This window comes from Elephas maximus, chromosome 3, assembly GCF_024166365.1.
Source record: "Elephas maximus indicus isolate mEleMax1 chromosome 3, mEleMax1 primary haplotype, whole genome shotgun sequence".
In the NCBI taxonomy this organism is placed as follows: Eukaryota; Metazoa; Chordata; class Mammalia; order Proboscidea; family Elephantidae; genus Elephas; species Elephas maximus.
The window spans coordinates 171,087,424-171,114,721 of record NC_064821.1 but is presented as its reverse complement, the minus strand read 5'-3'; the positions used below and the strand labels follow the sequence as shown (position 1 = coordinate 171,114,721).

The 27,298-nt window shown below is 55.7% G+C and overlaps 1 protein-coding gene across 1 annotated transcript; it reads left to right on the top strand.

Moving 5' to 3' along the window:
- The first annotated feature begins 285 nt into the window (after positions 1-285).
- Positions 286-26,740, top strand: KCNC4 (potassium voltage-gated channel subfamily C member 4). The gene is given in 5 exon segments (XM_049880119.1): positions 286-2,026; positions 15,191-16,127; positions 18,170-18,379; positions 20,871-20,977; positions 20,979-26,740. Coding segments are annotated over 5 exon segments (2,115 nt in total). The 5' UTR covers positions 286-1,348; the 3' UTR covers positions 21,162-26,740.
- Positions 26,741-27,298: the final 558 nt, after the last annotated feature.

Genomic DNA, 27,298 nt, shown 5'->3' with positions numbered 1-27,298 from the left:
GAGGGGGTTACGCGCCTCAGCTTGGCTCGGATCGGCGGAGGCAAGCTGAGCTCCGCCGCCGGGGCCCTGCAGCGCAACGGGCCTGCCCCGCGCCGCGCCCCACCGACCCCGCCCCGAGGAGGGCGCATCCGGGCGAGGCGGAGCCAGGAGGAAAAGGCGCCACTGGAGCGTGGCGGCCGCAGCCATCGCGGGAGTGAGACCCGGAGCCCCCCGAGCCCCCGCCAACCGCCGCCCAGGCACCCCCTTCCCTAGGCCACCTCCCCGCCCGGAGATGGGCAGACGCGTAGATGGCGTGGCTCTCAGCGGCGCCAGATCGCAGGAGCCCGGCGCCGGGGCGCTGCGCTGAGGCTCCCGCTCGGCGCGGCCCGGGAAGCCTGCAGGTGTCCTTGGCCGGTCAGTCGCCGCCGCCCGGGGGACTCCTTCGCCAGTGCCAAGAGCCGAGCTGCCCGGAGGGGCCCCGCCCCTCGCTCCGCGCCACGCAGGACGCCCCGTCTGAGGCCCCCCCGCCCCAGCGCGGCCCCCGCAGCGTTGCGCCCAGCCCAGTCCCGCTGCCAGCCGCTGCCGTGCCGCGGACGCTGGACCCGAGGCTCGCTCCTGCGGGCGCGCTTGTTTTCCTGCCGTCGCCACCGCCTCACCCTGCGCAGCCCCCATTCGCCCGCCCGCAGCGCTCGGCTCAGCCCCGCCCGCCATCCGTGCCCAGCGCTGGATTTATGAATGGGGGGAAGAGGCCACATGCGGCCGCCGCCGCCTCGTGTTGACCGCACGCAGCCCGGGCCCGCGGAGCTCCGGCTGCGGTGAGAGCGTCGCCCCGGCCCCGGCCCCGGCAAACGCTCGGAAGACTTGTTGCTGCTGCACTGCAGCCGCTGCGGGGAAGCCGGCAGCTCCCGGAGCTCGGTGCGGTCTGGGAACCGGAGGGTGGCCCGTGTGAATGTGAGCGCGCGCGCGTCCCGGCCCCTCGCAGTGCGCTTGGACTGTGCGCTTCCCTGTCTTTTCGGGGGTAGGGGGGGCGTGGCCCGGCCCCAAGCATCTGCGTGCCCTGTCCTCTCTGGGGAGCGTGTGTGCCGGCCCCTGCTTCCCCAGGCCTCTCACTTGGGTCCTCGGCTCACCTCTCCCCTTCCTGTCTCCTTCTCGGCGCTGCCTCCCCAAACCTCAACCACCTGTGCGCCCAAGAAACCCAACTCCTCCGGCTCCGCGCCCCGGCGGGGAGGCAGGGCCACGCCGCAGAGGGGCCGCAGCCACCTCCTGCCTACTCCTCGTCTCCTCCCCCTCCCCCGTCTGACGCTGCCTCCTCGGGAAGGGTGTTTGGAGGGCAGCGGCAGCCCCAAGCCGGAGCCCCGCAGCGCTTCTTATGATCAGCTCGGTGTGTGTCTCCTCCTACCGCGGGCGCAAGTCGGGGAACAAGCCGCCGTCCAAAACATGTCTGAAGGAGGAGATGGCCAAGGGCGAGGCGTCGGAGAAGATCATCATCAACGTGGGCGGCACGCGACATGAGACCTACCGCAGCACCCTGCGCACCCTACCGGGCACCCGCCTCGCCTGGCTGGCCGATCCCGACGGCGGGGGCCGGACCGAGTCTGATGGCGGCGGTGCTGGCAGCAGCGGCGGCAGCGGCAGCGGCGGCTGCGAGTTCTTCTTCGACCGGCACCCAGGCGTCTTCGCCTACGTGCTCAACTACTACCGCACCGGCAAGCTGCACTGCCCGGCGGACGTTTGCGGGCCGCTCTTCGAGGAGGAGCTCACCTTTTGGGGCATCGACGAGACCGACGTGGAGCCCTGCTGTTGGATGACCTACCGGCAGCACCGGGACGCCGAGGAGGCGCTCGACATCTTCGAGAGCCCGGACGGAGGCGCTGGCGGCGCGGGGCCCAGCGACGAGGCCGGCGACGATGAGCGGGAGCTAGCCCTGCAGCGCCTGGGCCCCCATGAAGGCGGCGCGGGCCCCGGCGCCGGGCTGGGGGGCTGCCGCGGCTGGCAGCCCCGCATGTGGGCGCTTTTCGAGGATCCTTACTCCTCTCGGGCGGCCAGGGTGAGTGGCAGGATCTCAGGTCTGCGAGGGGCCTTGGCGGTGGTGGGTAGGGACAAGACAGAGGGGGAGCTAAGGCTGTGACTTACCTTACCCAGGGGATGTGATGTTCCCTCATCCTTCCCTTCTCCCAATTCCTCTGTGCTTAGGTTTTTTCGGTTTACATGGGCCCTCTGGGGAATTACACACTCCCACCCTCTCCCAGCACGCTTCATCAGGAGATTGCACACTTACTACTTGGATATAATCCCAGCTGTCTTTTTCATGGCATACCCTTCCAGAGAGTGGGGTGCCCTTAGTTCAGCTCTTCCACCCCCTTCTCTGGTCTCTGGTCTGCACAGGCCACCATCTCCAGCTGCCCCCCACCCCACAGGGCCGGGGTTTTGGGGAGCTGGGATAAGGCCTTCTGCTAGGATCACAGAATGTAGAAGAAAACTCGAGTGCGCTGAGCACCTGCTCTGTGGCAGGCGTTGTGCTAGATGTTTCCATACAGGTCACTTCATTTAAATCCTTCCAGCAGCAGCTCACTGTGGTAGGAACTGTTGGTTTTAGAAGAGGGGATGCAGGCTTCCAGCATCTTCGACTTCAGGCCTATCACCCAGGTTTAGGAGAGGCCTTTCTTCACAGGCACTGAGTCAAGATGCCTGCCCCATGTCATGTCCCCAAGGGACACACCTGGCAGGGAGCGCACCTCGCATGACCTGGCCTCAGCTGGAGTGAGAGAGAGACTGGATGGGCCTCGTGTTCTGGGTCCTTCCAGCACCCACAGCTAGTGGCGAGCCACAGGCTGCTGGTGATGCTACCAGATTTGGTACCACTTGTTTCTTACTGCTACAGCACAAATTGGTTCCCCACAAAGCCTGGTTCAGGTTACTGATTGAAATGGGTGTATGGGGCTAGGGGGAACAGGCTGATTTAGGCAAGATCTTGTCCCTTCCCACCAGCACCCCCCCATCAATCTAGGCTCCCTTAATCGTCTCATATAAAGGTGTGGTGGGAGAGACACTCATTCTACCCTTTATAATTGGGCAGCTAAAAAAAACCCAAAGGATGGTTTCACCCAAAACAACAATAGCAACAACAACAAAAAAAAAGTTGCTGTCGACTGGAAAGAAAGCCCTGCAGGCTGTCGTCTGATCTTATGACCAGCATCCTGAGGCCCACTGAGGTCGGTCTGGGAGATAGGAAAGAGCAACATGAATTGTTGGATCTTGACTGCTTCCTGCTGTGGACAGGGTCCCAAGTTGTCATGTTAATGAGTCTCAGAGCCCTGCCACCTTCCTTCCTCAGCATCTCATGTGCTGAGCCTCAACCCAGTCATGGCAGGAAAAGTTCCACTTCCCCACCCAGGGGAGGGGAGGAGATTGGGGGATAGGATTGCAAGGAGGGGCCAGGCAGGTATGCATGCTAGACCAGGGCAGACATCTACCTTGGCAGAGAAGGGAGGTGTCAGGGGCTGTGGCCTTCCAGATTGGGGCTGCAGGTACCACAGAGCAACCACTGGAAGGCCAAGGACGTTATTCATGGTTAAGCGTGAAACCAGAGTCAGCTGCCTTCATTTCTTTCCCTACAAGCCTGACACCAGCTCAGAAGGTGAGGGCACAGTAATGTCCCTGGCCTAGGTCTGCTGTTGAGTGCCATGGATGGACTTCACATGCAGTAAGCTAACCCTGCTGGTGTCGGCTCTTGGTTGGCTGCACCAGAAGAGAAAGACAACCACACATCATCTCGCCTCTTTGAAAGCTAGCAGGAGGAGGAGACGTATTTACTTTGGTAGAGATGGGGAAAAGAGGACAAGCCAGGGAGGCAGAAGTGAGACCAGGTGGTTAGAGGAGCCAGACGTTACTTCTGAGCCTTCTGGGATCTCGGGGGGCTTTTCACCTGCTCGGATTCTTTTCTCTGGGGTTCTAGGGCACTACTGTATCATCAATGAGTTTATTTTCTCCTCAACTCACCGCAGAGTGGCCCAGCCAGGGGCCTCTGTGAGTAAGCTCAGAGCCTTGTCTGCCCCCTTGGAGCCCTCCAGGACCCCAAGATGTTGTTGTTATTAGGTGCCACTGAGTTGATTTTTCAACTCTTAGTGACCCCATGTGACAGAGCAGAACTGCTCCATACAGTTTTCTAGGCTGTAGCCTTTACTGGAGCAGATCGCCAGGTCTTCTGCAGAGGTACAGGTTAGGTTCAAATTGCCAGCCTCTCAGTTAGCAGCCAAATGCTTAACTCACACCACCAGGGCTTCTTGGAGCCCGAGGTACTTTTCCTTTTTGACGTGGAATCACATCAGCCAGGGCATTCCAGTTGAGGTCTGAAGTTGGGGGCAAAAAAAAAAAAAGGCAGGATTAATTCTTCCCATTTCAGCGACGAGGGAACCAAGATCCAGAGGAGTTAAGTATCTTGCCAGAGACACTTAACTAGTAGCAAAGCCAGCAAGCCACCCCTAGTTTCCAACCTTCTGGCTCTTAATACTGATGTGAATAGCTGGGTGGAGCCTTGGCCGGCATATGTGCCAAAAGAGGGTGTGGCTGATGCTAAGGAACACAGGTAAAGGCAAGCCCTCTGGCTGGCTGCCTGTTCGTGGGAGAGTACGTAAGTTTTAAAAAGTAATTGATAATTGCTATTTATTGAGCACCTAGTGCAGGTACTTTGGTATGTAGTTTACATTAATCTCTGAGTGTCCCAGGGAACTTAAGAGAGGGCGTTATCTCCGTTAAGCTTAAAAGGGAGGTATTACTCCCATTTAACAGTTTAGGAAACTGAGGCTACGCGAGGGTAAACAACTTGCCCAAGATCACACAGCTTGACAGTGGCTGGGCTGTGAATCAAAACCAGGGTTCCTTGACTCCCAAGCCCTTGTTCTTCGGATTACATGTTCTTTCCACTAAACTAGGCTGTTTTCAAAGTGAAGAGGTGGCTCGTTTCTTACTCTGGCCTGGGAGGTGTTCTCAGGTTCTGTTCCTTCTATGGATGACATCAGGAGACCCAGGGGCAGATGGGGACATCCAAAGGGAACTTATTCTCTTATGCCTCTAGGCCCGAGGGTACAGGGTTGTGCAGGGGCTTCTGGGCCAAACCCCCCTCTTTCCGCGTAGTCCACTGCTCTTCCCTACCCCAGCCCTGTTGCCCTAGGTATGTGTGCAGCCTTCCTTCCCATACCTCCTCCCTCAGCCACTGCCTCCCTGGAAAGAGCCTGCAGCCCAGAACAGCCAGGCTGCAGAGTGGTGGGCTGGGGGTGCTTGCCGAGGGCGAATAAGGGCAGAAGATAGTGCTCTGCCCCGAGGCTTCTGTTCTCACACGGCAGCCCAGTCATTTGAGAAGTGCGTTATGACAGGAGCAAAACAGACACACACGGCAAGTGAACTGAGCTGATTATGGGAGACTGTTGCCTAGCTACCAGCCTGGCCCACGGTGCCATTCCCGTTAAGTCAGGCTACCTACCGGCCTAGGGTGCTGGCTCCTGCTGCCTTCTCTGTGGCTGGCCCATGGGCAGCTGTTGCTGTGGTTCTGTTGCTGTGGCCTGACCTGGGGCAGGCTGGCCCTGTTCCCACCTGCCCGCTGCTCACCATCCCAGGCAAAATAAGAGCCTCACCAGCTGCCAGAGAGGCTTCACAGCTTGAGGAAGGCCTTGGGCAGTGTCTACAGCTGTAAAATCATGCTTTCCTCCTTTTCTGAGGGCAGACAGGAGGGCCTGGTGAATGGGGACCTGGGACACCCTCCCTCGCCCCCAGTCTCCAGAGGTCTCGGGCTGGGCTGGCTTTATCTCAGTTAGTGGCCCTATACAGATGATAGTCATACTGAGTGAGTTCCTGGATTGAGTTTCGTCACGATGTTTCCCTTCTGAAGTAGCCCATAGGATCCCCATTGCTCCAGGAATGCAGCTAGAGCTAGCTTTAACATTTGTTAAGCACCCACAGTGTGTCAGGAGCTATGACTTGTGCCTTCTCCTAATACCTCGTTTGGCCCATGTGACCCAAGGATTACTAACGTCAATTTACAGAAGAGGAAACTGAGGCGCAGAGGGGCTTGCTCAAGGTCACACAGCTGATGGTAGACTAAGATTCAAACCCAGGTCTCATGAATCCAAGACTATGCCTCAGCAGCCTCCTGTGCCTTCTGACTGGAGAGAGCCTTTGGCTACAGGAGGGCACGCAGGACACCTCTCAGCAGACAGCGTGAGGGACAAGTGGAGATGTTTCTCTTCTCTGCTCTCCTCCCAGCCCTTCCTTTATTTCTTTCCCCTATAGACTTAAGCTCGGGTCTTTTTACTCCCTAGAATTGCTCAAGCCTGAGTTTTCACTCTCTTTTTTTTCTCATGATGGGACTTTCTTAGGAAAAAAAAGGAGACTTGGTTAGGAGTAGAGGCCTGGTTTCCACTGGTACAAGCAGAGGAATGAAACCAAGGCCTTCTAGAAAAGAAATTCAGAGCCTTGTTCCTACCTGCCCCCTTCTGAAGGCCTCCACCCTCTTTTCTCCGGACCTGACGTTGCCTGGGACTTGTGAAGCCTCGGGACCAGTCAGCTGTGGCCATATCTAGCTTCGGAATGAGGCCCAGGGCTCGCTGAGCCTCTGCCATCTGGGCTAGGGTGAGGCGGGAACCTAAGCCCAGGAAGTTTGGTGCCCTGGCCTGCCTGCCCAGTCCCCAGGAGGGCAGATGTCCCAGGGTAACCCCTGGGCCTCCTGAGGAGCAGGAGGGGTGCCAGGCTGAGGGCTGCAGGCCTCCTGCAGACCCTGCCCTGAGGCAAACTTCTAGCTTCCTCCTGGGTTTATTTTGTGTTTTCCTGTCTCATTCTGAACAGACCAACATTTGCCTCTGAACATCTTGTCTCTCGATGATGAGGTGTTTCTGTTTGTCATCATTTGGGGTGGGGTGTGGAGTAAGGGGAGAATAAAATAAACCTGGGCTATTTTGGAAAGCGGGGGCAAGAGTAGGCAAGAGCAGAGTCAAGCAGATGGGCCTTGGGAATGCGGAGCCCCTGGGCCCCTCACCTCCACCCAGGACAGTGTTGGCCTGGGATGCTGGGCGCCGGGGCACTCGTGCCATCCTTGCTCCTTGGGCACAGCCAGCCTGCCATGACCTCCGGCCCAGCTCCCTGCAGGGGTTTTCTTCAGGCTGGAGGGGTGGTTGTCTGGCCCCTGACAGGGGTACCAATCAGGCAGTGAGTTTGGCCCCCCTGGAGAGCAGCCGATTTCTGAAGGCCCAGGTTGTTGTCGTTAGCTACTGTTGAGTCAGCCCTCGACTCATGGTGACACCATGCACAACAAGATCAGATCATTGTGATCCACAGGGTTTTCACTGGCTGATTTTAGGAAGTAAATCACCGGTGCTTTCTTCCTAGCATCTTAGTTTGGAAGCTCCGCTGAAAACTTCTGCATCAGAGTAACATGCGAGCCTCCACTGACAAACAGTGCTGGCTGTGCACTGCCCAGAAACCAGAGCTGGGCCTCCTGCACAGAGTGAGAGAATTCTACCACAGAACCACCACTGCCCCCGGAGGCCCAATGCTTGGCGCTATTCCTGAGCACACCTTTGTCATCTCTAGCCCTAGTCAGTGGGGCTAACAGTCTTTCCTAGTGGCACGCTCCCCGGGACTGGGAGAGGAAGTAGGCATTCTGAAATGCGGCAAACATTTATCGAGCACTGTGTACAGGTACTATGCTGGTTTCTGGAAATACAAAGACTAAAAAATGTCAGGTTAGGTGGAGTAGGTGGCGGTTGGGGAAATAGCTGACAAGAAATGGTAACAATAAAACAAGACAAATCATGAGAGGAGCCATGGTAGTTGTAAAAAAAATAATAATAATAAGTTGAATAGAAAGTGAGAGTAATAAACCCCAGCTCTTTGTCAGATGGGGTTTGGGGGGTGTATAAGGAGCCCTGGTGGAGCAGTGGTTAAAATGCTCGGGTACTAACCGAAAGGTCAGCAGTTTGAACCCACCAGCCGCTCCTTGGGAGAAAGATGTGACAGCCTGTGTCCATAAAGATGTACAGCTTTGGAAGCCCTATGGGGCAATTCTTCTCTGTCCTGTGGGGTCGCTATGAATCAGAATCGACTCGATGGCAGTGGGTTTGGGTTTTTTGATAGAGAGTCTTCAACAAGGAAATAGAAGATGAGCTGGGTGGGCCTGGCAGGATGATAATGATTGAACTCCCTTAAATAATGTTGGGAAGGAGACACGTTATAAATAAATAAATAAACCTTCAATGTGGGTAGCGCTGAACCATGCCGAGTTAGGGAAGGGGGAAATTGCGTGGCTAGGGGACCAGCCCGAGCAGAGATGGGGCCACATGGGCCATGGCTAGGCAATAACCAGGAACTGCATTTGGTGAGACAGTAGCAAGTTCTCGGCCAGTGATCTTGACTGGGCTTAATTCCTTCTGGGGCCGAGACCCATCTGCTCTGGGCAGCCCAACAGCTTTGAGAGGCTCCTAGTGGACGGGCATCGATAGGCATAGGTAGGGGCTGGCTCTGGACACTGGAACCAGAGGGTCCTGGCTTAGGGTGGGAGGGGCCAGGGTCAGGTTCTGCTCCTAGGGGAGCCCAGGGAGGGTGTCCCTGAGCTGGGATCTGGGCCTCTCAGTACAGGCTGTCCTCTAGGAGCTCAGGAACAGCTGAGAAATGCCTTCCCTGACAGAATCCCTTGCCTTTCCTAGCTCTTCTTCCCCACAGCTGCCCCCACTTACTCACTTTCCAGCACTAGTGTCTGGGCACTGGGATCTTGCGTCCCTGGAAGGCTCACCCCATCCTCACGGGTCTTCTTCTGCAATTGTCTTTGTCTGTGCACTCACCTTTCCTTTCTCCTACACACCATCCTTAATGTAGGTTGGGCTTTTATGCCTGTGCCTGAGTCTCCTTATGTTTATCTGTCCATCTGTCCTCCTAGCCTTTTTTCCTCTTGGCTCCTCCACCCCAAGGCACTCCCCTCATTGAAAAGTCAGTTCCCAATAACTGGTGTCTGTCACCTCTCCCCTTCACCAGGCACATGCCAAATTCCTGAGACACTATAGGCTCTGTGCTGAATTTTATAAATACGATTTCGTTTAATCCTCAGAACAACCCTACTAACAAACCAAGCATGCTCTGGCCTTAGGACCTTTGCACTGTCTGTTCCCTCGGCCTCTCACATGCTCGTGGGTCCTCATGTGGCTTGCTCCCTTCAGGTCCCTGCTGAGATGCCACCTTGTCATTGAGGCCTTGCTTGATCACCCTGTTTGAAATGCTCCCCCACCCTCATACCCCTTATCGCCTTTTCCTCGTTTTCCCCCTAACGCTTATATTGTCTGACGTACTCTGTATTTCACTTGTTTGTTTGTTGACAGTCCCCGCCCCCCCATCCCCACTAGAATGTAAGGTCAGAGGGGCAAGGATGTTTGTCTCTTTGCTTCCTGCTGTTCCCCAGCACCCAGCACTGTGCCTGACACATACTGGGTGCTCAGTCCTTGACTTATGAATGAGGATCCTAAGTCTCAGAGGGAAACCCTGGCGGTGTAGTGGTTAAGAGCTATGGCCGCTAACCAAAAGGTCTGCAGTTTGAATTCACCAGGCGCTCCTTGGAAACCATATGGGGCAGTTCTCCTCTGTCCTGTAGGGTCACTATGAATTGGAATCGACTCAACGGCAACGGGTTTTTTTAAGGCTCAAAACCCAAAAAACCAAACCCAGTGCCGTCGAGTCGATTCCGACTCATAGCGACTCTATAGGACAGAGTAGAACTGCCCCACAGAGTTTGCAAGGAGTGCCTGGCGGATTCGAACTGCTGACCCTTAGCACTTAACCACTACGCCACCAGGGTTTGGTTTTAAGGCTCAGAACTTACCTAAGGTCTTAGAGTAAGTCTCACACTTCCACCAAAGACAGCCTTAGGGCAGGGTTGGTGGAGGAGGCTGGTCAACAGCTGAAACATCTAGGCCTCTGGGAATGGGTGGGTCAGCTACGGTAAGACTATTCTAGAAAGGCTCTCAAACCCTAAAATTAAGCCAAACACATTTTTTTTTTCAGCAAGCACTCTTTTGTAGCCGAAAAAGAGCCAGAGCCCAGCAGGACATAGCAGGAGGCTGAGGAGAGGCACTCTCCTGCACAGAGGTAGGGGCCCCCCAGGCCAGGGTAGAGATCTTCCTGCATCCTCCCAGCAGGCAGGAGAGGAGCTGCTACCAGCAGAGCCAGTTCACACAAGTAGTTTTCTGCTTGGGCAATTTTGACTAATGGCAGAATCCATGATGCGTGTCCTCATGCAGTGGAAAACTGACCACTTCGGCCCTCACAGCTTAGCCGTGGGAGCCAGGGCTAGTCACTTCTCGCTGAGCCTCGGTTTCTTCATCTGTAAAACAGCAGAAGGGGAGTGGAACTGGATGACCCCCTCAGGCGTCTTTCAATTCTAAAAAGTCAAGATTCTGTGGTATTCTTGGCTCCAGATCCAACTTACCTCAGAAGCTGCACACACGGATCCACGGGGGCTCCTCATGCCACCTCAACTCTGTTATGTCAGTATCAGTTGGTATTGAGTTGATTCCAACTCATGGTGACCCCGCCATGTGTGTCAAGAGTAGAATTGCGTTCCATTGGGTTTTCAGTGGCTGTGATCTTTTGGAATTAGATGGCCAGGCCTTTCTTCTGAGGCACCTCTGAGTAGATTTGAACCATCAACCTTTCAGTTAGCAGCTGAGCACTTAACCATTCGTGCCACCCAGGGACTCCGTCATATCAGTAAGAGCTACCATTTATTGGGCACTTAATTGTGTGCCAGGCACTTGGCATGTAGGTGCTTTTTAATTCTACAGTAACACTACAAGGTGGGTACTAGTACTATCCCCATTTTATAGTGAGCTAACAGGCACAGAGTGCCATTTACCGGGCTGAGTGGGTAGGGCCAGGATGAGGACCCTAGGCAGTCTGTCCCCTGGCAGTCTAGCCCTGAGCTCCTTAGTGCTCTTTTGCTCCTCAATCTCGGATTCATGAGGCCCAGTAGCCCCGTGTCTGGGAGTACAGGGGCCAGTGGGTGGGAGGCTCAGATGCCCACTGCCAGCTCTATAGGATGGCCCGGTGGGGTCTGAACTGAGAGTCAAGCTTGAGGAGTTGACCTCTAAGCAGAGACGAGTTGCTGCAGCCGCCTCCTCCCCAGGCTTCTTTCTGTCCAGGGAGGCCCCAGGTCAGTGGAGCTGTGAGAAAGAAAGCAGTATCCCTGCCCCCAAGGGAAGACCAGGTGAAAGACATGATTGCAAGCAGAGTCATCCACTCAAGATAATTCAATTTGGGGAATAACTTAGGGGGAAAAGGAAGAATTTGGGCCCTGAAGGGGAACTGGTAACTTCGGGACCCACTTGAGGCAACACGCCAGAACCCAGGTACCTGGCTCTGTCTCCTCAGAGAGTGAGGGCTTCCTGGGGCCTCCCTGTACCTGCCGCCCAGGCCTGGAGGCATCTCAGGGGAGACTGAGGCCCACCAAGGTTTTGTCAAAGGAGTAGTGGGTTCTCCCCACTAGTTTGGTCAGAAGAGTTGGGGGAAAGAGCTTGGAGCTGAGATAGGAGGCCTGAATGCAGTTTGATCCTGAGCAAGTCATCTGCTTCTCATGCCTCCATTTCCCCAGACAGATGGGCACACTTGGCTACCCTTTACCTGCCTTCATCTTCTGAAAGGTGGGCGGAGAGGGGGAGAAGTAAACAGATGGACAGTTCTGTTTTTAAAAAAGAAAGCAAAAGTGAGTGAATGCTGCAGGAGTCAGGAGGGGTGGTTTATACCTCTGTACCTGAATGGGGGCTGTCTTGCCTGCTGCAGAACGAACTTGGGGTAGGGGGGTGGCAGCTGAGGAAGGCACTGAGGCCTCCTCCTTGGCCCTTCACAGAGTGGCCAAGGCTGGCCTCCCCCCCCCCCCCCCGCCTGACTTTGCCCTGTGCTCAGCCCCTTGGGCAGCTCTTCCTGAACTTGTTTATCCAAATCACTAATTACCCTCGTGCTCAGGCTCCCAGGTGGACCAACTCTCCTGGCTAACTTTTCTTTGGAGAAAAGACTCCCACTTCTCATGCTTCCTGGCGGAGCTAGGATATGCTGTCCCCACCCCTGACCCCAACTCCCACAGTTGCCTCTGCTTTGGGGGAGGGGGAAGGGCAGGTGGTTGGTTCCAGGTCTCTGGAGCCTCAGCATCACCACCAGGCAGGCACCTTCACCAACTCATCTCTGGCTGGCTGTGGAGAGCCCACAGGCTGGAGCCATTTGTCTAATGCCCACATCAGACTATTGTCTGGGCAGCCCATTTCTCAAAGGATGGAATATGTGGCTGGAAGAGGAACTTGAAATTTACCTTCATGGGGCAGAAGGAGGCAGGAGAACCTCCAGGCAAAGTTGTAAGGTGGGAAAGTGTTCTGTGGTCCTCTCTCCTACCCCAACCTCCTTCCATGCCATTTCTCATCAACCCGTCCATGCTGAAGTATAAATGGGATCAGTCTTAGTGTGTGGTGGAGGTCCGTCCTAGCCAAAAGTACACATCCCTTAGGGTGAAATAACAGGCGTCATGGAACTCTCTGGGAGCAGCATCGATAATTCAAAGAATGCTTTCCTGGACCTATGAATTGACCCTGCCCATGCCCAGCTGCTAACTGAGAGGTTGACAGTTCAAGTCTACTCAGGCATTTTGGAAGAAAGGCCTGGCAATCTACTTCCCAAAAATCAGCCATCGAAAACCCTGTGGAGTGCAGTTCTAGTCTGACACACATGGGATCGCTGTGAGTTGGAATCAACTCACTGGCAACTGATTTGGGGAGATGGTGAAGACAGTGTGACATAATGACAAGGTATAACCAACCTCTGAAGTTAGACAGTTGGGAGTTCAAATTTGGTTTCCACCCCTTCCAGTCTGTGTGACCTTAGGCAAGTACCTAACCTCTGTGATCTTCAGTTCCTCTATAAAATGGGATGATGAGATCTCCTTCACAGGGCTGCTGGGAAGATTGAAGGAGGTGGAGCATACAGAGTGCCTAACAGTGCCAGGCTCAGACTAGACAGCTAATGAATACTCATTCCCGAAGTTCCCTCCTCAGACTGGCCCCTGCTGCAGAAGCCCTGGAGGTGCTGCTGCTGGCTTAGTTTTCCCCAGGTCCCTCTCTAGTCTCCATTGGTGGTGTGCAGTAATAAAAGCAAGGCGTGCCCTCCCCCTCCTGGTGCAGATTCCTAGTGAAAAAAGCATCTCTGAGAGGGAGGCCTGGCTCCTCGCTGGCCAGGGTAAGGCCACCAAACCCCAGTGCCTTCGAGTCGATTCCGACTCATAGTAAGGCCACAGCCAGGTAGAAATCAGGGTGGGGCAGGCATGGGGGTTGCCAAATTGTCGTGGAGCCACAGACCTCCCTCAGGGCTAAGTCCTCTGCTCAGGGAGGAAGCCCACCCCACCCACCAAGCAGGACAAGCTGTAGCGCGGGGTGTGGGAGCACACCCTGACAGCGGTGAATGGCATTGCAGGAATAACAGATGAAGGCTCCGTAATTGCTGTTATTACACACACATTTCATCTCCATTCATAATGATTGGACACTTAAACCCCGCGCTTCCTCTGCTGAGCACTGCTGTCATCATTCCAGCTGAGATTCCAGCAGCTGTCGGCATCAGGCGCTGCCACTCTCTGAACCGATGGGTGCAGTTTATTTTTCTTTGGAGCTCAGTGTCCCAGGAAATGGAAGCTGGTTATTCTGGGCAGACCACCCTATTTCCTGTCATGGTGTGTGTTATCTTCCTTCAGAGACTTCTCACTGTTTGGGGCAGTCATCGGGGACATCTTGGGGTGAGGCGGGAGAACAGGGCTGGGACTTGTGTCCTGAGGGGGTAGGTCATGGCTGGAGCTGTGGATAATAGATAGGCTCAGCTGGCAGAAAGAGGCCCAGTCATACCCCTGGGCCTGTGCACATCCCTTAAAGCAGTGGACTTCAAATTTTAGGGTGCATCAGAATTATCTGGAAGGTTTGTTAAACAGATCACTGGACTCCACCCCCAGAGTTTCTTATTTAGTAGGTTTGGGTGGGGCCCAAGACGAGTTGGAGTCCCTGGGTAGTGCAAACAGTTAACAGGCTAGGCTGCTAACTGAAAGGTTGGAGGTTTGAGTCCACCCAGAGGTACTTTGGAAGAAAGACCTGGTGATCTACTTACAAAAAAATCAGCCACTGAAAACCCCATGGAGCCCAGTTTTACTCTGACACATGTGGGGTCTCCATGAGTCAGAACTGACTCAATGTCAACAGTTTTCAGCCAGTTGCCAGATGCTGCTGATGCTGCCAGTCCAGGGCCTCACTTTGAGAACCACCTTAAAGCCTTGTTACTCCTCATGTAGTTTGTGGACCAACAGCCTAACCTGACAGCTTGTTAGAAATGCAGACTCTCAGGCCCTGCCTTAGACCACCTGACTCAGAATAACGTTCTAATAAAATTTCCAGACGATTTATATTCCCATTACAGTTTGAGAAGTTTTAAAGCACGAATGGGTTGGAGGTGGACAGAGCTATGGTAGGCAGGGCTGGGAAGCTCTAGTTCCCTGACCAGTGCTTCCAGCCAAGAGCAGCCTCTCTCCTCTTCTGTGCACCATGATGGTGAAAAAGATTGGGACGCATTGCCTTAAAGCAGCCAAGCAGTTGGGATAAAGACCCTCTGAGGAGGGAATTCCACCTCCACAGGGTTTGCAATAGCAGTGATCTTTTGGAAGTAGATTGCCAGCCCTTTCTTCAGAGGCATCTCTGGATGGATTTAACCATCAACCTTTGAGTTAACAGCCAAGCACTTAACCATTTGGACTCCGTAGTATCCATAACAGCTACCATATATTGAGCACTTAATTGTGTGCCAGGCACTTGCTGTGTAGATGCTCATTTAATCCAACAATAACACTACAAGGTGGGTACTAGCACACTCCCCATTTTATAGTGAGCAAGCAGGCACAGAGTGCATCATTTACCGGGTGGAGTGGCAGGGCCAGCATCAAGAACCAGGCTGTGTGACCCCTGGCCAGAGTATTCTAGCCCTGGGCTCCTTCCCTCTCCTTTGCCCCTCAGTTTCTTACTCTGGACGTTAACCCCGCCTCTCACCTTCTGAAGGACTGTCTGGTGACCCATTCCCTCCCTCCCCCAAGCGGAGGCCCTTGTCCCCAGCTGCTCCAAGGCTGGTCTGACAGCTACCGCCTTTACTCCTCCCCCGTCCACAGGTGGTGGCCTTTGCCTCGCTCTTCTTCATTCTGGTCTCCATTACCACCTTCTGCTTGGAGACCCACGAGGCCTTCAACATCGACCGCAACGTGACGGAAATCCACCGTGTGGGGAACACCACCAGCGTGCGCTTCCGGCGGGAGGTGGAGACAGAGCCCATTCTGACCTACATCGAGGGGGTGTGCGTGCTCTGGTTCACACTGGAGTTCCTGGTGCGCATCGTGTGCTGCCCCGACACGCTGGACTTCGTCAAGAACCTGCTCAACATAATCGACTTTGTGGCCATCCTGCCCTTCTACTTGGAGGTGGGGCTGAGCGGCCTGTCGTCCAAGGCGGCCCGCGATGTGCTGGGCTTCCTGCGGGTGGTGCGCTTTGTGCGTATCTTGCGCATTTTCAAGCTCACGCGCCACTTTGTGGGGCTGCGCGTGCTGGGCCACACGCTGCGCGCCAGCACCAATGAGTTCCTTCTGCTCATCATTTTCCTGGCCCTGGGCGTGCTCATCTTCGCCACCATGATCTACTACGCAGAGCGCATCGGCGCCAGGCCCTCCGACCCAAGGGGCAACGACCACACCGATTTCAAGAACATCCCCATTGGCTTCTGGTGGGCCGTGGTCACCATGACGACGCTGGGCTACGGGGACATGTACCCCAAGACATGGTCGGGTATGCTCGTGGGGGCTCTGTGTGCACTGGCTGGCGTGCTCACCATTGCCATGCCGGTGCCCGTGATTGTCAACAACTTTGGCATGTACTACTCTCTGGCCATGGCCAAGCAGAAGCTGCCCAAGAAACGGAAGAAGCACGTGCCACGGCCACCCCAGCTCGAGTCACCCATTTACTGCAAGTCAGAGGAGACCTCGCCCCGGGACAGCACCTACAGTGATACCAGCCCCCCTGCCCGGGAAGAGGGTATGGTGGAGAGGAAACGGGCAGGTGAGACTGGGAGCTGGATAGGAAAGCCCCCTCCCCTCCAGTGGCTGAGGAGTCCTCAGATGACCTTCAGCCCTTGGAATTTGGGGTTGTGCTTTTACTGCTCTGGGCTTCCCTAAGTATAAGACCTGCCTTTTAGGCAGGCAAAGTATTGAGGCTGGGTTTCTCTATTCTCTGGTTCTCTGCTAGCTTCCTGAACATCGGGATCACTGCAGTGAGTAGCTCACCGATTTTAGGCTGTGATAGACAATACATGGGACTGTAGTCTAGAAGCCCTGGTTTCTAATCCCATCTTGGCCACTGTGCTTTGTGCCCCGAGGCCAGTCACCTGCCTTCTCTGAGCATAGTTTAGTCACCTGGAAAATGGAAATGGGTGTCAATGCCCTACCCCCAAAACTTTAATGAAACCCAACTGAGTGACAGACGTGAAAGTGCTTTGAGAAGTTACAACCCCTTTACAAATGTCAGGCACTGTCATTATTAGCTGGAGAACAGGGCAGCTGTTCTTCCAAGGTGCATCAACACATGAATCACTTCTTCCCAAACGCTGGAGTCTAGTGTCTCTTGGCCTAATAAATGTGGTAACGTAACAGCAGTGGGAGGCTGCCTTCTGTTCAGCACAAACTAGATTGGAGTCCTGGGCTGGAGGTTGACATGAGATGGGAGAGAACCGAGGAGGGAGTAGCCCAGAGAGTGTTAGGAGGGGACAGAAGATGGGAGAAAGTGGCATCTGTGTCCTGGAAGGGAAGGGTCTGATCTTGCCCTTAACGAATGGGAAAGGTCATCCGAAAAAAGCCTCCACCTGAGTCAGGAGATGGAGATAGGAAACCAGTTTTACCCACAGCAAGACAGAGTTAGGTTGGAGAGTGGGAAAGGCACTCTGCGTCTTAGGTATGGAAGGGGCTCCCAAGGGAGGCTGGATTCCTGGTGTGGGAGCCTTGGGTGCAGGCCACGGGGACCTGGGGGTGGAGCTCCTGAGCTGGGGGGGTGAAGTTGGACTAGTCCTCAGGGGGAGGTGCCTAATCCAGGACACTCTCCTGTGGCCCACTGGCACGTGCCCATTGTACATGTTGGGGTCATTGAAAGGCCTAGGTCTTCCAAAGACCCCGATAGAGGACCACCCCCGCCAGGCTCCCCTCTTTCCTCCACCAAAATGGTACCCCCTTTCCCATCCCTGAATTCCTGTCCCCTAGCCCAGTGCCCCAGGGCATTTCAGCTGTACTCTGAGGCCCATTTGGGGCTCCAAGGGAATCTTAACGTCAATTATCAAGTTCATGCACTTGATCAATGTATACTTCACTGTGGCCGTGTCATCCATGCCCTTAGCCTGGCCTTAACTGGCCAATGTCTTCAGACGGAGCAGCACCGCCCCCCAAACTCCAGACTGAAGGGCCCAGCTTCACCTGTGCTGCTGCCTGACAGACAAGGCGCTGGCACTAATAGAAATCAGAGCCTTTTCTTCACTGCGTCCTTCCAGATATAGGTGGGCCCCAAGAGCAGAGGGCTCTAAGTCCTTCCGGTGCTGGACTCTGGCCCAGATGCCTGGGGAATGAGACTAACTGCCTTCAGGTTGTCCAGGGAGAGGGAGCCAGGGAAGCTACTGTATAGGCTCAACGCTGGCAGTTCCCCCACCCGCCCCCGCCCCCTCCACACACACAACAAGCCAGGCATTCTCCGAGGGAATGCAAACTCATCCAAATGTCAGCCTGAGCCAGGCCCAAGGAGGAAGCATTTTTACAGCTTGCCTTGGGCTTATCTCACGGGGCAGCCCTCAGCAAGCACATTTGGTGAGATCTCTGCTAGAGGACATCTGGGCTGTGGCCCTATCCCCCAGGAAAGACCCTAGGCCAGGGCTGGGAGGGAAGCCAGCCTTCAGACCAAGGATAGCATCCTTCTCCCAGGAGTAGGCCTCCTCCCTGGCTCAGTAACACTCCCTCCCACATCAGTACAAGCCCCGTTCCTTGGGTTGGGATGAGAGACCCCACGTGGCCCGTGAGAAGGCCCAGACAGCCCCTCACCAGCCTCCTTTCTGTCTGCTCCATCAGACTCCAAGCAGAACGGCGACGCTAACGCGGTGCTGTCAGATGAGGAGGGAGCTGGCCTCACCCAGCCCCTGGCCTCTGCCCCCACCCCCGAGGAACGCCGGGCCCTGCGTCGCTCCGGCACTGGCACCCGGGACAGAAACAAGAAGGCAGCTGCCTGCTTCCTGCTCAGCGCTGGGGACTATGCCTGTGCTGATGGCAGTGTCCGGAAAGGTATGGCTCCCTGGGCTGGGCAGGTGGCGAGCCCCCATTTGTGGGATCAGTCTCCCCAGCCTTCCCCACAGAGCTTGAGGTCCCCTCCTCCCCTGAGACCATGGCCACCATCCCCTCTGCCTTGGATGCACCCTCCCTTTTAGGTCCGGCACCCTGATCTCCCAGGTTCTGGATCAGAAAGGCCCTCAGCATCCCCAAAAGGTACACAGCTCCCCTCCCCTCAGATGCCCCATGGGAAGAGCTCTGGAAGGCAGGTCTAGAGGATGGGGGGATACTAGCTCAGGAGCCCCCACCCCTCACTTCCATTTTTATCGCCTTCCTTGGCATTTTCTCCCTCTGGTTTGTGTTGCAACTTCCAAGCCTAACTCAACAGGGTCACTACCATCCCCTCCCTAGGCCTCCCACAAACACAACTAAGACTTTCCCCAGCAAGTAGTCCCAGGAAGTTTAAACAGTGTTTGGGTGTCAGTGTAACGAAGAGATGCTGCTTGTGCGAGGTCTTCAGGGCAGCCTGGCACACGGAAATTCCACAGTCCCCACATCCTCCCATCCTGCAAAGGGGGTCCTGGAGGCCAGGATGGGCTGGCCCAGCTCTGCAGGCACCTGGAATATGGCTGTCCTCTTGAGGCAGAGCCAGACGGTGGCCAAGGAGAGCGGGTCCCATCTGAGTAGTGTAGGATTTGGGGAGTTAAAGAGAGCAGCCCATTCTCTGCCTGTCAGGGGAAGCCGAAATTCCATCACCAGGCTCCAAGCCAATGGCAGGGGCAGAGCAGAAGTTGGAGCTAGAGATTCCTGACCTGAAAAAGTAAGGCAGAAGTATTTAAGGATGGCTGAGGGCCCGTGTTGGTGGAGAACCAGGGGTCTCAAGACTAGGAGCTCCTTCTGCCCAGTTTACAATCATCTTTTTGTTTTTGTTGCCTTGTCCTTGTGACCTGACTTCCCTAAACATCTTGCCTGGTTCCAGGACAAACCCCATCTCTCTTCAAAACAGTCTTTTCTCTGGGTTCTCTGGCCACTTCTAAACCAGCCATCTTTCAGGCAGATCCCCTTACTGAAGCTGGTTGGGATGCCTCAATCCCCAGAACAAGACCGGGTTGAGGGAGACAGGGGCAGTGGCTGGTGCAGGAATAGCCTTGGGTGCCTCTGTTCCCCTCTCCCCACTAAGGGTGTTCCTTCTCCTGCTCAGCCCATGCGGCTTCCCAGGGCGCGTTCCCAGGCACTTTCCATGGTCCCCTCAACGCCACTGTTCCCACTGGATCCCCAGGCCCTGAGAGGCGTGTATCCTGCTTTGCTGGACATGTTCTATTGGGTGGCAGAAGCAGGAAGAGTGGTCTGGCACCTGGGAAGAGATGGCCCAGAGGCCCTAGCTAAATGGCTGCAGGTGGAGTGTGATCAGACCTCTTGAACCCTAGCCTGTCTTCGCCTGGATCGCCTGGTAACCCCTGGCCTCTGTCCCATCCTTGGACTCCAATGTGCCCTTCTCTCCCACCTCCTACCCTAACATTTAGTGGCTTCCACTGTGTGCTCATGCAGACCCAGAGCCTTGCTGTGGCTGGAACATGCTAAGTGTGGAGGGCCTAGGATGTGGGCGGGGGCATCCCCCATGCAGGCACTTGAGCAAACAGAGCTTGAGTGCTGAGCATCCCTGCCTTCCGTGTGCTGTGAGGGGCTCAGTGAAGGTAGAGAGGTACGGAAGAGGCTGTGAGGGTGCAAGGTGGCAGAGGGACCATGTGTTATTGAGGACGGGTCACACCTGGGTAAGAGGGCTTCATGCATGGGGCAGAGGTGCCTGTGTCCCCCCAACCAGCTCTCTCTGGGGTGCCCATGGGGCCCGGCAGCTCTATTTTCAAGATGCCTCTACAGTGCTTCTTGGCAACAAGCATGTAGCTCAGCCAATTAGAGTGACCTTCGAGAGGGAACAGGTGGGTTGCTGGGAAACAGGCCCCGCTAAGCAAGTGTAGCAATTAGCATCACCAAACTCCCAGTGCGTACTCGGCAACTTTCCCCACGCCACACCATGCCGCCCTTCTCTGCACTCAGGCTGCATTTAGGACCAGGAGTGACTGAGGCCTCCTCTAGCCCAGACCCAGTCTTAGCCTGTAGCCACCATATGTTAGGGTGGGACTCTCTGGGAAGAAGGTGCCAGATGCTAATTAGGGCTACCTAGGGTCGAGGAAGACAGGTGCTGGAGGCTGTGGGGTCTTTGTGCAGCTGGGCTGTGGAGCAGCTGGAGGGGAACTTACTTAGGGGCAAGGACAAGGCAAAGGTCACCTGGGTATAAAAAAAGGGTATAGGGGCCCTGAAATCTATCCTCCAGAACCCAGTAAATGCAGAGGCCAGGGAGAGTCAGAGAACCTTCCTCAGGAGAGCTAGACCCCTCCACTCCAGCCTGGGGCACCTGCCCTGCAGGGTCCCCCGGAACGCAGATCCTTTGGACCCACTCTGGTGAGGAGCCATGCCCCCCTGACCCATGTGCCTTTTCTTCACCAAGGCTGTGAAAAGTCCCGGAGTCTAAACAACATAGCCGGAGCAGCTGGAACCAGTCTGGGGCTGTCTCCGCTGGCATCTCGATACAGCTCGCCCTACCCTCCAAGAAAGCTCCCGCTTTCCCACCCCTTCCATCCCCTCCCCAGCCCACCACCTGGGCACACTGCCCCCTAGCTGCATCCTCCCTCTCCTCGTCTTCCTGGGCACAAACTCACACATGGGCACTCGCATGCCCTCCCCAGCCTGCCTCCCAGCTCTCATCCCTCCTTGGGCTCAGCACTGCCCACAGACTTGAGTGAAGGGAGCTGGTGAGGATGGAGGAGGATTCAGGCCCCTGGGCCTCTCCTCCACACTATCCAGCTCCCCAGAACGTTCAGCCCTGAACTCAAGAGCGATGGGAGATTTCTCCCAGGGCATCTACCCCAACCTACCCACCCCCTTCCTGAGCCATAGGTACCAGCTCACCCAGGATCAGTCTCTCTGGGCCCTGCCTTCCTCTAGGGGTCCCACCAGAGTGAACCACACTGGCCAGACTTTTACAAGGTGGTCCACATGTGCACCTGGGGTCAGTCGGCCTTGCTGGGGAGCCATGCCCGTGTTAATATTTATAATCACAGCAAATGCGTTTCCATTCCTCGTGGCTTTTAACCGGCAACTGAAGAGCCTGCCGTTGAATGACTCTGTCTGTCTGTCTGTCCATCCCACACCAGCAAGGAACAAGGCTGTCACATGGGGCATCGTTTGCTGGTGCGAAAGGGGCCAGAGTCCCTGACTGCTCTGAGGAGCAGCGCCTTAGACCGGCAGTGTCCACGGGCGGTGCTGGGAGAAGAGGCTTGGTGCTTTGCTGCTCTGGCCTGAGGTGCCAGCAAAGATCCCTAGAGTTGGGGCCCCAGGATTGACTCAAGCTCTGGGCGGGGCTCCCAAGGCGCAGGAATACTCTGCTCTCCAGGGGCCCTGCCCAGATCCAGCGGGTGACACCCAGTGGCAGAGCCCGGCATTCATCTGCGCGCCAGTCCGAGCTGCGGAGCTGCGGCATCTCTCTCCACGCTGCTTCCTTTGCTTCCGCGACAGTTTTTCTTCTCTCTGCCACCCCCCCACAAACTCCCAGCCCTGCCTCTGAGTCACCTGCGGCTCCCACCCAGCTTCAGCGCTCTATATTCCTGCCAGAACCAGAGACTCATCTAATTTCTATAATTAAGTGTATTCATTTACCTAACGAGCCCGGGAGCACAACAGGTTTGTGAGTCACCAGTGAGCAGGAGTACACCTTGGTCAGGGGCAGCTGAGGGAAAGCACGGAGACAGAGCCATCCTGCCCCCACCTACTCCTGCATAGCCCCTGGCGACTCCCAGGGAGCCTGTAGCTAGGCCTGGGCTGGCCAGCCACGTGTAGCCCCCTCCCTGAGCAGTGGCACCGAGCAAGGCTGTCACAGGTCTCCTCAACCCTAGGAACTCCTCGGCCAGGACATTTCCTGTTTCACCTGATGGGAATTAGACTTGACAGCAGAGCCATGCGCCTGGCAATTTTTAGAGTCAGATTATGCAACTTTGTAGAGGGAATGACTAAGTAAGGGCCATATCCGCTCCTTCCAGGGTGGGCAAAGACAGGCATGGCAAGACTGCACTTGGAGACTCAGCAGGAGGCTGGGGAATCTGGGGGCTACCCGAAAAGGTGAAAGGGAAGGAAAGATCAGATTATTTCATGGTGGGGGTGGTGCAAAGCCTCTGCTGGGAGCATCCCCATTGCAGCACCTCTCTCAGCCTATGGCACACACGAGAAGATTCCTTCCAGATAGGTCTGTTGAAGGCAGGTCCTGGGATGCTCCAGCTCCACTCCAGTCTGTGGGGCCTGCTTCCCACTTGCTGTCAGGATAAAGTGCCCCCTAAGAGTTGAGAAGAGAGGATATAGGGACATCTGTGCGATTGCCCTTCAGAAGACGAGAGATCCCTTTAAGGGACAAGAAAGCCCTGTGGAGCAGGATGGAGATGACCAGGTACTCTCTCCCCTCACAGCTGAGTCTCAGAGCCCAGCTCCTTCTTCTTCATGAGGACAGGTCCAGTCCTGCCCCCACAAGGCTCCCTGGCACCAGGGCTCCAGACTGGATGGGGACGTGATGAGCTAGGTGTCCAGTTTAGCGCTGGTACCACTGCTGTTTTCTCTTCTGACTTGCCTGTCTGGCTCAGGGAACTGAGGCAACTATTTCTGTGGCAGCCCTCAAGTTGTCAGGAGCCCAAGTTTCCACGGCACCCACCGCCTTCTTCCCTCCCGTCCCTCCTACAGGGACGGGCATGCTCACAGCACCCCTATGGTGGGCACAGATGTCCCCGGGCAGTGTGGTGCCGTGGTGCCAGGCTGGAGCCCTAGTGACTTAGGGAGATGGACCCCACACTTGCCTCCTGGCTCTCTGGCTCTGTAAGGGGAGAGACAGGACCCAGCTAAGGGAGAGTAGAGCAGGCTTGCCTGCCCCCAGGCACCTCTCAGGACCTCTGGGCCTTCCGGGGACCTGGGGAAGAACAATGTGGATCTGTCCTGGGAAAGGACAGCCCCTACTATAAACCAAGTTTCACCTGAAGAGGAGACTGCTTGCATGGCCTCAGGCTCACCCAGGTGTGGGATTGCTCTTTTTGGGAGAAGGCCTATCCTCCCATCCATAGTCTGAGAGTACAGTTTGCTTTTCCTTGGATCTGGACTTGGACCTACACCCATACACCCACTACTTCAGTTAGAAGCCTTCCCCTACCTTTACAGGAAGCTGGTCCTGGACCACAGAACCTAATAGCTGCAGGGGTTGTCCTAAAGCCGACCTCCCACCTGTACTTTTGACCCAGCTCTGCAGCTAGGACAGCAGCTTCCCTGCCTGTGTTCCCACTGGGAAAGTAGGGGGAACGGAAGACACAGGCCTCTGACATCCCAGGTGAACATGGGATGCCAGTAAGAGCTCACTGCAGAGTTGGGTTTCTCAACAAGATGCTCAGTGCCTTCCTGTAGAGCTTGGAAGCAGCCCTCGTAGGACTACTGACAACCTTAGCCGATGCCACTTCTGTCGGCCCAGGTAGAACCAGAGGGGAAGGTGCCCTGTGGCCTAGAGCCCTGGCTGGGTGGAAGTTGAGGGATGCACCTCATGGGGCCATTATTTCGTAGAGCTTCCTGGTAGAGGAGGGCCTTCTCTGCCCTGGCCAGATAGTATCACTCTCTGGTATCCCTGGCTCTCACCCCTGGCCAGTCAAATAGACAAATTCCAGAACGAGACTCCTGGGAAGGCCTCTCCCCAACTCTCAGAGGCCCCTGAGGATGGAAAGCCCATGGAAGCCCCTGGAGAAGGCAACCTAAGGCTACTATCTCAACAGGCTAATCTGCTCCCCAGCTCCCCTGACCACTTCACAAGGTTGCCTTGACTCTCCTTCTGTCTCGCACCATGCCCACCCAAGACCCCTTGGTAACCCAGGCATTCTCACCAGTGTGTCTTAGGACCCAGTTGCTCACAGGGAGGACCAGAGGCTACTATGAGTTGGGCCTAAGTGAGTATCTGGGTATTGCTGAAGTTATGTAGAAAGTTTGGGGCAGGGAGTACAGGGCAAGACCACAGCTCTCTACTTGCCCCCAGAAATGGAGCTGTAAACAGCCTTGGGCTTCTGTGGTTTTCTCTAGGATTATACTCAGAGGCCTGGAATACAAGTGGACCAAGGGGCAGTCTAAGACGGGGCACAGGGCCTCCTGAGATGGAAACAGGGTCACTCCAAGATGGGAACACCCTTTCCCTAGTAAAGTGATGGAGGCTCTTTAGCATGGCTGGGCAGCCCAGGATGGAAGTTGTAAGTCTGGTTGCTGAAGCTGACCCCACCTTTGCAGGAGGGCTGGCCTGTGACCACAAAACCTAATAGCTGCAGGGGTTGTCCCAGCGCTGACCTAGAGGGGGCTCCACTTCCACCCGCGCTATTGACCCAGCTCTGCAGCTGGGTCAGCAGCTCCCCTACCTGCCTCTACTTGTGTTCCCACTGGGAAAGTGGGAGAAGGGAAGACCCAAGCCACTGATATTCCAGGCTGAGGATGGGATGCAGTTAGGGCTTCCTGAGGGGTTGAGTTTCTCAACAAGATGCTGTTTTCTGGCCTTCTCTCCTGAGAAGGGCACATTCATCCTCCCTTACCTTCCCCTTCAGCATTCACCTGAGCCTTTGTGCTCTCTGTTCCTTCAGACTGTGGACCAGGCATGGCATGGTAGTATACTTAGGGGCCTTCTTGGGGCCCCTAGACAATGGAATAGCCTGGGGTGGTGATGGCAGGTGGAGCTGTTTGGTGGGGAGCTCAGGTTGGGCAGGACCCTTGCTCACTGCCTCCATGCCAGGCTGCAGAGCTGTGACCCCTTGCCTCACTGCATTGGAGCTTTGAAGATCTGAGGCTAGTGGTTCCTGGAGTCTATTACGTGAGCACATAGGGAGACAAGCTGTAACATCACCCATGAATCAACTTGGCCCATAACTGGGTCAGCAGAGGGGTGCCGAAAGGGCTCACTCCATTCTCTGACTCATCCCTGCTCTTCCTGGCCTCTTAGTCTTGGGTTCTCCATGCCTTCTAGCTCTGCTCCTGGCCTGTTCCTTAGCCCACATCCTGTGGGTCAGCAGCTGGCTTCCTTCTAACATCTCACTCTTTGTTTCTCCCTTTCTTTTGCTGAACTCCTTGCCCCTCAGAAGGCAATGTTGAGCCGAAAGCGTGCGTCCCAGTGTCTCACACCTGTGCTCTTTAAACACAGAGACCTGCCAAGACGCCCTCTCGTCCAACTATGCCCAGGCTGAAGTTCTCACCCTCTCTTAAAGCTGCACCAACGCAAGAGAGACAGGCAGACAGACAGAAAGCCAAAGGCTTAGGGAAAATCTGGAAACCAGGCAAGAATCTTTCGCTGGGAAAGACTCAGATATCCTTGTTTGCACAGGACTGATGGGAAACCTCTCATGCAACCCTCGGGGCCTGGAGCCATCTGGGTCTGATGTTCTGTTCTACTGTACATTGAAGAGATATATATGCACATATAGTATCTATATTCATACATACTGTATTCTCGTGTGTAGTGCACGTGCTGTTGGTGGTCTGTCTTCTTTGTTAGGCTGTGTCTCCCCAAGCCCATCTCCCACCCCCAAACTCCCATCCCGTCCCCTTTCACAAATTTCTTATTGATTCTGCTGAAAACATGTCTGAAATGTCCCAGGAAATGTGTACCAGGGCCACCAGTCCATCTGGGTGGTCCCAGGCTAGACTTCCCTGTTGGGTGCGTTTCCCCTGTCCGCAGATGGCTAGTTGAAGGCCATACTGCCCCCCACCCCACCCCAGGGTCAGTGCTTCACTAGCTCCCCACCCCAGATTGGGTTCTACCTCCCACCCCATGTACCAGTTGTGGGGGACTTTCAGGGGCTCTGCAGCCTCCTGCACTCCTCTTTCCACCCCTACCTGTGTCCTTGACTGGGGGGCATTGTCTTATTTTTTATTTTTTGTTCCGTCTCCTTCGTCCATTTGTTTTCAAAGATGCTGCTGGGCAGACGGGCAGGGATGGGGTCTGTCTGCCCGTCTGGCTCAGGGGTCTGAGAAGGGGAAGCCTCGGGTGAGAGGAGACCAGTTGCAATACTGTACTTCCTGGCCAGTGGCCAGAGGATGCGTGCAATAGCAGAGGCTGGGCGACCCCTTCAGCCTTGGCCTCTGCCTCTCCCTCAGCCCCTCTCCCCACCCCACCCTGTTGTCCCTGCCCATCCCTGGTGTTGGTCAGCCCTTTTCTAAGCTGTCCCCTTGTGTGTGTCTGAGGCATGCCCAGGCTGGGCCCCCTGCCCTGTCCGCATGCCTCTGATTGTCATGCTGTGCTCAAGCCCCAATAAAGACATCTGGAGCTGTCTGGCCGCTCCTGCTGTGTGAGTGACTGCCTCTGTGTCTCCTTTCTGGCTCTGTATCTGTGAGGACCTCCCTGGGCCTCCACCCCAACACCTGAGGAACACAACACAGTCATAACAGTGCGGCGTAGTCCTGAGCACCCCCACCCCACCCAGAACCACTGACACAGCCCAGCTCCTGCATCTGAGAGCTAAAGAGACTGCTGCTCAGAGAGGGAAAGGGATTTGCCAGAGGTCACACAAACTGACTATGATCCAGGCCCCCGACTCCCAGGCAATGTGCCCATACTCTATTGCTGCCACCTGACCCCCCGCCGTACCATGGGAGAAAAGACTGTTCTTTGTTTAAGGAATTCCACCTTATTCCTGCTCATCTGCGCAGCCCCCCTCCCTGAAACTGCACCAGTTCTATGTGGGCCAAGGCCCTGGGGATGCCAAAGCTGTGGCAGTGGCTGGATGGGTGGCCGATGAACTGAGGACCGAGGATCACTTAGGAGGGATGGGGAATAAACAAATCCTGGGGCCGAAAGGATAGGGGTGGTGGGAAGTCACAGTCAGATGT